The sequence below is a fragment of the Cololabis saira genome, chromosome 20, assembly GCF_033807715.1.
Source record: "Cololabis saira isolate AMF1-May2022 chromosome 20, fColSai1.1, whole genome shotgun sequence".
NCBI classification, from domain to species: Eukaryota; Metazoa; Chordata; class Actinopteri; order Beloniformes; family Belonidae; genus Cololabis; species Cololabis saira.
Window position 1 is genome coordinate 6,149,355 of NC_084606.1, and position 7,343 is coordinate 6,156,697.

Here is a 7,343-nt window from a genome sequence, read left to right on the forward strand (position 1 = left end):
GATGGATGGATGGATGGATGATGCATGGATGGATGGATGGATGGATGATGGATGGATGGATGGATGAACGATCGATGATGGATGGATGAATGGTGATGGATGGATGAATGGTGATGGATGGATGGACAGTCACCTCACACACAAGGCCAGTTTGAAAAGGTGAGTTTTGAGTTTGGATTTGAAGGTTACTATGGAGTCTGAAAGTCTGGGGGGAGGGAGTTCCATAGTCTGGGTGCCGAGCAGCTGAAGGCTTGGGCACCCATGGGGCACCCATGGTGCTGAGGCGTGATGTGGGGATGGTGAGTAGTCCAGCAGAGTTTGAGCAGAGGGTGCGTGGGGACCTGTATTCTTGCAGGGGGTCAGAGAGGTAAGTGGGGGCAAGATGGTGGAGAGCTTTGTAAGTGAGGAGGAGGTTTTTTTAGTGGATGCGGTGTTGTACCGGGAGCCAGTGAAGTTGGATGAGAATAGGGGTGATGTGGTCAGATGACTTGGTGCGGGTGATAATCCGAGTTCTGGACGATTTGCAGACTGTTAATGAGTTTGGTGGGGAGTCCGCTGAGGAGGGCATTGCAGTAGTTGATGCGGGAGGTGGCAAAGGCGTGAACCAGGATTTCAGGGCTCGATTGCGACAGTGATGGGCGTAGTCTGGAGATGTTGTAGAGGTGGAAGAAGTTGTTGAATGCTGCGCTGAGGTCCAGGAGGATGAGGATGGTGAGTAGTCCAGAGTCGACTGCACGGAGGAGGTCATTAGTGATTTTGACCGGGACTGTTTCAGTGCTGTGTTTAGGACGGAAGCAGGATTGGAATTGTTCATGGACGTTGTTTGTGTCATGGTGGGACTGTAGTTGTGCGGGAACCACCCTTTCAAGTTATTTCAGTTATTGGTGATTGATCATTGAACCAGGGGATTTGGGATCAATGATTTATATTTGAAGTGATACTTGATCAAAGTCACTGTGTTTTCTAGCTTTGGTTCCATGTGGAAGATGATGTTTTCCTGTCGCATCCAACCCGATATTGGTGGAATAACACAAAGCTGTAAGATGAGACTGGGCTTGGGTCGGACAGGGAACCGCCGAGACCCGGCAGCAGGGCGGATTTCTGATCCCAGGAACCGGAACACTTTCAACAATGCAGTGAAGGTGATATAAAAATGATGACACCTGAAACTCTCCAGTCTCGGTGGATCACTTACAGCCATACAAAAGATGAACGAGGAAAGCCACGGTGATCCGAGCTGAAAAGGCTCCTCGTCTTTGTGCTGTTTGACCTCAAAGCGCCTGTTCTGGTAAAGAAATAAGGGCAGAAATGTGCAGGATAAAAGGAGGACGAGCAGCGGGAGCGTCCAGGTCAGAGACGCCCTCCAGCTGGTCCAGTTCTCTTTGGATTTCACTCTCAAACTCATCAACTGTCCTCAGCTTCGCCGTCATCTCCGCCATGAAGCTGCTCGGCGCGTTGACTCTGCTGCTCTCCATTCTGAGCGCGAGTCGAGCCGGGCCCATCAACTCCACCCTCACCAGGCACCATGCGGGCGGAGGGGGGGGCCTCTGCGACTACTCAAGGCAGCACTGCACCCACCTCATCGGAGCCTTCTGCCCAGAGTGCGACGCCTACGGGAACTTCCTGCCGCTGCAGTGCTCGGGATCGACCGGGTACTGCTGGTGCGTGGACACCATCACTGGAGAGGACATTCTCCACACCAGTGTCCTGCCGGGGGTCATGCCACCTGACTGTGGTGAGTTACTGGGGCCCAGTTCTCTCCCAAAGTATTGGCATGTAGATTTGCTGGTGTAGACCTGAAGCACTTGACCTAGCGGTAAGCCCCGACCCTCATATACAAATGAGCCAATAGATGTTGAATAACAGCTCCACAGGGACCAGAACAGAAACTGTCTTAAGGAAAACAGTCTTTAAAAATCTCTGTAACGGACATGACTGTGAAAATGTGAAATACTGGACCTTTGTTGATCGTTATTATGCAATTTTACATAACGTAGTTTTTATTTCTAGCACTCCCCTTCCGCTCTCCCCTCAAAGTGCTTATGCTCTTTGTTCAGGCTGCATTTGTAAAGAGACAGAATTTGTTCTTAGATTGCTTGCCTGTGTAAATAAAGGTTAAATAAAAAAATAAAACCTATCAGTAAGCCCCGCACCCCAAATACAAACGAGCCAATAGATGTTGAGTATCAGTTCCACAGGGAGCAGAACTGGGACATCGGCAGGTTTCAGGTCAACAGAGAAACATCAAACCCTCCTGAACAGTCAACGGTTTGATGGCGTTTACACCCTAGAAATTTAGACCATGTGTCCGGGGTATTTTTATCCTGATTCCAGAGAGGATTTTAGACTTTAGAAATAGTGAGAAGTTCTCTCCTCTGTGATAGTCTTGGAGGACGTTCTGATGACCTCTCACACGTAACCGGGTTGATGTTTTTCACAGGAAACGACGGGGGCTGCCCGTCCGGCTGGTCTTCATTCGGCCATCAGTGTTTCCAGTTCATCGACGCTCCAAAGACGTGGGCCGAAGCTGAGGTGAGCTCCGACGGAGGCATCGAACTGCCAACGATCCCCCAACTGTTCTGCAGTAAGTCAAATCTGGTCCTGTTCCCTGTAGTTTTACTGCCAGTTCGATCGGGCCAACCTGGCGTCGGTCCACAGCTACGAGGAGAACCACTTCATCCAATCTCTGACCAGAGGAGACACGCACCACTTTCCACAAACCTGGATTGGAGGCTCCGATGCCGTTCGGGTAGGGATATATTTCAGTTATCATCACTTTTATTTGTCTTAGTCTTGGGGTTCCACAGGGTTCTGTTCCTTGATAGACACGTTTCATTTTATTCATGCTGATATTACTCTGCACACATTTTCATTGTTATGCAGTCGATATTTGACTTTATGTAACTAAAAATCACAGTGACACCAGTCAATTACTGCAAACATATATAATTATGGAAAGAAAATCGACTTAAAACATTTGTGTGTAGTACTTTATTTGTGCATATTATTAGATTTCTGCGTATTATTAGATTTCTGCATGCAAAACTTGTTCGAAGTTATGGACAAAAACGATAATTAAGAATTCAAAAATCCTCCTACGCACACAAATTGTTAAATACGCAAGAATGGCCTGATACTGATGGTAGATAGGGAAAAATGGTTTTGAGACTCTTTTCACGCCTCCAAGGAGCCTCACAGATTTGTCCATATGTGGTGCATTTAGGTACTGGTGGAAAGCCTGGTCATCTGAGCTTCATCCGAGTCCAGCGTTATTTCCCTCGATTAGTAGGTATACCTACTTAGGGTAGGTAATGTCTTCTTTCCTCCCAATTTGTCTGTCAGTTTTTCCACCTAACGGGCGTGGCTTTAAAACATCTAATTACATTTGTGTGGCTCATAAATACAGATTTGTCCATGTAAGGAATTATAAAATATTAGTTTAAGTTAGTTTAATATTAAGTAAATGTGTTATAGCCACGGGAAGCTGAGATATTCTCTCTCATCCAGGCCAACAATTGTTCACAGTTGGTTACAAGTTTAGAGGAAACTAAGTATCGAGGGAAATAACGCTTGACTCAGATGAAAGTTCAGATGACCTTAAATACACCACGGACAAATCTGTGAGGCTTCTTGGAGGATGAGTCTCAAAACCATTTGTGTGTATTTAACAATTTGTGTGTGTAGGATGCTTTTTGAATTCATAATCATTTTGTCCGTAACTTCGAGCAAATCATGCACAAATCTAATAACACGCACAAATCAAAAGCTACGCAAATTCAAATGTTTTCAGTCGTTTTTCTCTCCATATATAACGACCTGGATCCAGCTTGGAAACTGTCACGAACCAGCAGTCCCTCAAATGCTGCAAGAAACAGGTCATGGTCCTTTAAACGTTCAAACCAAGTTCAAACAACAGTTTTACTCTCCAGAGTTAGACTTTGCATGGTTTCCATTCGGGACGACTGAGAGGAAACCCAATGAGGTCGGGATTCTTAAGTCTCTGATGAGGCATTGTGACACCGTGGCTGACCTGAAACTCCAGCTTCCTACCCCCTGCAGGAGCGACACCTTGGAACTGGCTTCAACAAAGACTTGAACCACGGAAATGCCCTATGATGAAGTTCCTGACTGACTGATATGTTAATACCAACTCATCTGGCCACAGACTTGAACCACGTGAACACCTTATGGGGTAATTTAGAACTTAGTGACAGTCATGCCAAATGCCCAATAACGGCATTTGGCCACAGATCACATCTGACTGTAAATTGTTTTTGTCTCTCACTTGGCTTCTTTATTCCTGCCTTTTGTGCTTTGAACTTACTGTATAAAAAGTCATGATTCCAACCACTCTGGGTCGGCACACCAACCCAGACCTGATCTGTGTCGGTCTGCTCACCGCCGGCTTACTGAATAAAACTCACTACACCACAGCGGACTTCTCAACTGGTTTTGATAATATTCTTCCACATCTCACATAAGGTTTCTAGGATTGTTATCTTTCACAGATATGATATCGGTACTTTTGTTATTGTAGTTGATTCTCATCAATAAAGGAGTGATTTCTGAGCTAAACAACAAGCTTATTATTAGGTTGAAAACTCGTTAGGGAGGAGTCACATGGAAAAATTCCAGTTTTTCAGTGTGTTGATGAAGTTGTGCATTTGTGTTTGTCTGAATCCACAGCAGGAGTTCTGGATGTGGACGGACGGGTCCGAGTTTCACTATGAGAACTGGGGCAGCGATGACAGCAGTGGGAAGACGGAGCGCTGTCTGAAGATGAACTACCAATGTAACACACCCTCAGTAGATGGTTCCTTCAGCAGGAACCCTCAGTAGATGGTTCCTTCAGCAGGAACTCTCAGTAGATGGTTCCTTCAGCAGGAACTCTCAGTAGATGGTTCCTTCAGCAGGAACTCTCAGTAGATGGTTCCTACAGGAACTCTCAGTAGATGGTTCCTTCAGCAGGAACTCTCAGTAGATCAGGGGTATTCAACTGGTGGCCCGCGGGCCACTTGCGGCCCGCCAGGAGCTTTTATGTATGGAAGCATATGAGGAACTATATTCAAATTAAAATGCATTTGCGGAAATGCTTTTTCATTTTAAGAATGTGCCCGCATTATTTGAGTCAAAAATGAAATTGATAATATATAATCCGAATTGCATTTTAATTTTCGTATTCAACACTGCTCATTCTTGTACTTAATTCAAATTAAAAAGAAAAAGACGTTTGAGATTTAATTTTCAAATCATGCCTCAGCAAATAGTTCCCAATATTCAATTTTAAATCTAAAATTTGAAAATTAAAATGCATTTGCAGAAATGCTTTTTCATTTTAAGAATATAGCTGCATTATTTGAGTCAAAACTAAAATTGATAATATATAATCCGAATTGCATTTAAATTTTATTCTTTACGCTGCACATTTTATGTCATAATCAAAAAGAAAACATTACTCCTCTTTGCATTTCGGTCTCCATAGGTTGTAAACAAACACACGTGTCTGAATAGGAGGAGTCAGCCCGGCAACAACGCTCCGTGTAGAGAAACGCCGCCTACTGTCTGTGTCTCATGTTGACATCTAGAACTCTGTTAGAGTTGTAGGAAATCAGACCTTTTTCTAACAGACTTTGGGAAATCGGCAAAATACGATGTCACCTTAAAAAACGTGAGCGGTTTCCAGGGTTTCTGGGCTGCAGCTGGAGAACAGGAGAAGCCGTGACGTCACTCTCCTGCGCCGCTGGGATTGCGAATTCATTTTGAATTTTGTCCCCTTTTTTGCGGGCAGAGCATGAAAAAGAAAAAGCAATGTCTTCTTTGTTTTCTTTTTGATTATGACATAAAATGTGCAGCGTAAAGAATAAAATTAAAATGCAATTCGGATTATATATTATCAATTTTATTTTTGACTCAAATAATGCAGCTACATTCTTAAAATGAAAAAGCATTTCTGCAAATGCATTTTAATTTTCAAATTTTAGATTTAAAATTGAATATTGGGAACTATTTGCTGAGACATGATTTGAAAATTAAATCTCAAACGTCTTTTTCTTTTTAATTTGAATTAAGTAGAAGAATAAGCAGTGTTGAATACGAAAATTAAAATGCAAATCGGATTAAATATTATCAATTTCATTTTTGACTCAAATAATGCGGTCACATTCTTAAAATGAAAAAGCATTTCCGCAAATGCATTTTAATTTGAATATAGTTCCTCATATGCTTCCATATTTATGTGGCCCCTGGTCATATTTCAAAAAAGGGTGGGAAAGCAGTGTTGTCCCGATCGATCGGACGTCACTTCCGGCCGGCAAGCGAAACTAACATGGTTTACATATCACATTTATTTAATTGATAAAAGTTTAGGATGCTTGGTAGCCTTTTCAGTTGGTTAATGATTCATTGGACAGTGTTTGTACATGTTAATCTCTGTTGGAGATGTTTTTTACTACTTCAGATTTTTTGCCAGTGTTGCACAGTGATAATGTTTGTCACATTATTTGTTATTAACCTCCGTTTATAGAGGACTTGTTTACATCATTAGGCTTCTAGGATTGGCCTGAAACTTTTTTCATTTGAATCTCTAAATGAGGACTTTGCATTTCAGATGAACTTCTAAGCCTCCTATAATTTCATGCGATTGTTTTGTTTTGCTGATATAATGCACAGATGTGTCATAAATAAAGGAGCTTATGGTTAATATTTTGGTTCCTTAATTATAACATCAAACTGGTTACTATGGACTGAAATGCTTGTGCTCAATGCTTAAAGGAGCTTGAGGCCGGATTGTGGCAGGATTTATGAAAAAAATCCGTATACATTTTAAGTTTTCTAGTAATAATGTCAGATGAAGCGTTCCAAACCCAAAAGAATGAGCCCTCTAGTGTATCTCTCCTTTCCCTTGAACAGGCTGTGTGCTGCAAAATGTGCTGCAATTCGGTCCCGAATTTCCCGCGCTGTCCTGCGGATGTGACGTCACATGACGCTGCATGCGCGTTCTCCCCGTTCTCCCGTGCCGGCTTCACTGTTGGCTGCAGTACCCCCGACGGCCGTCGTGGTGAAGGGTGGCGCTAGAGAGTCTCATTTCTTAAAAGGAGCCTCATGCTCCTTTAATATAATATTCAAATAAGGAAATCTTGGTTGAAAATGGTGCTTTGTCATTATGGCGTGTTTTATTAAAAGTAGGTCAATATCAATTTCATTAAGTTTGCACAATGCATGGTTTCAAAATAAACTTGCATTTAAAATAATATTTCTTTATCTGAATATTATATTTAACACTCAATCTGGAGACAAATAATACATAATTTATATGTAAACTAGACAGATATATTATCCTGCTC

The 7,343-nt window shown here is 42.7% G+C and overlaps 1 protein-coding gene across 1 annotated transcript in view; it reads left to right on the top strand.

Annotated features, from left to right (window-relative positions):
• Nucleotides 1-1,368: 1,368 nt before the first annotated feature.
• The window catches only part of si:dkeyp-75b4.10 (ladderlectin), a 6,355-nt gene continuing 380 nt past the window's right edge, over nt 1,369-7,343 (top strand). The window contains exons 1-4 of the mRNA XM_061710084.1: nt 1,369-1,735; nt 2,441-2,532; nt 2,615-2,749; nt 4,687-4,792. Coding sequence (XP_061566068.1) covers nt 1,438-1,735; nt 2,441-2,532; nt 2,615-2,749; nt 4,687-4,792 — 631 coding nt within the window. The 5' untranslated portion in view covers nt 1,369-1,437. The remainder of the gene's footprint in view (nt 1,736-2,440; nt 2,533-2,614; nt 2,750-4,686; nt 4,793-7,343) is intronic.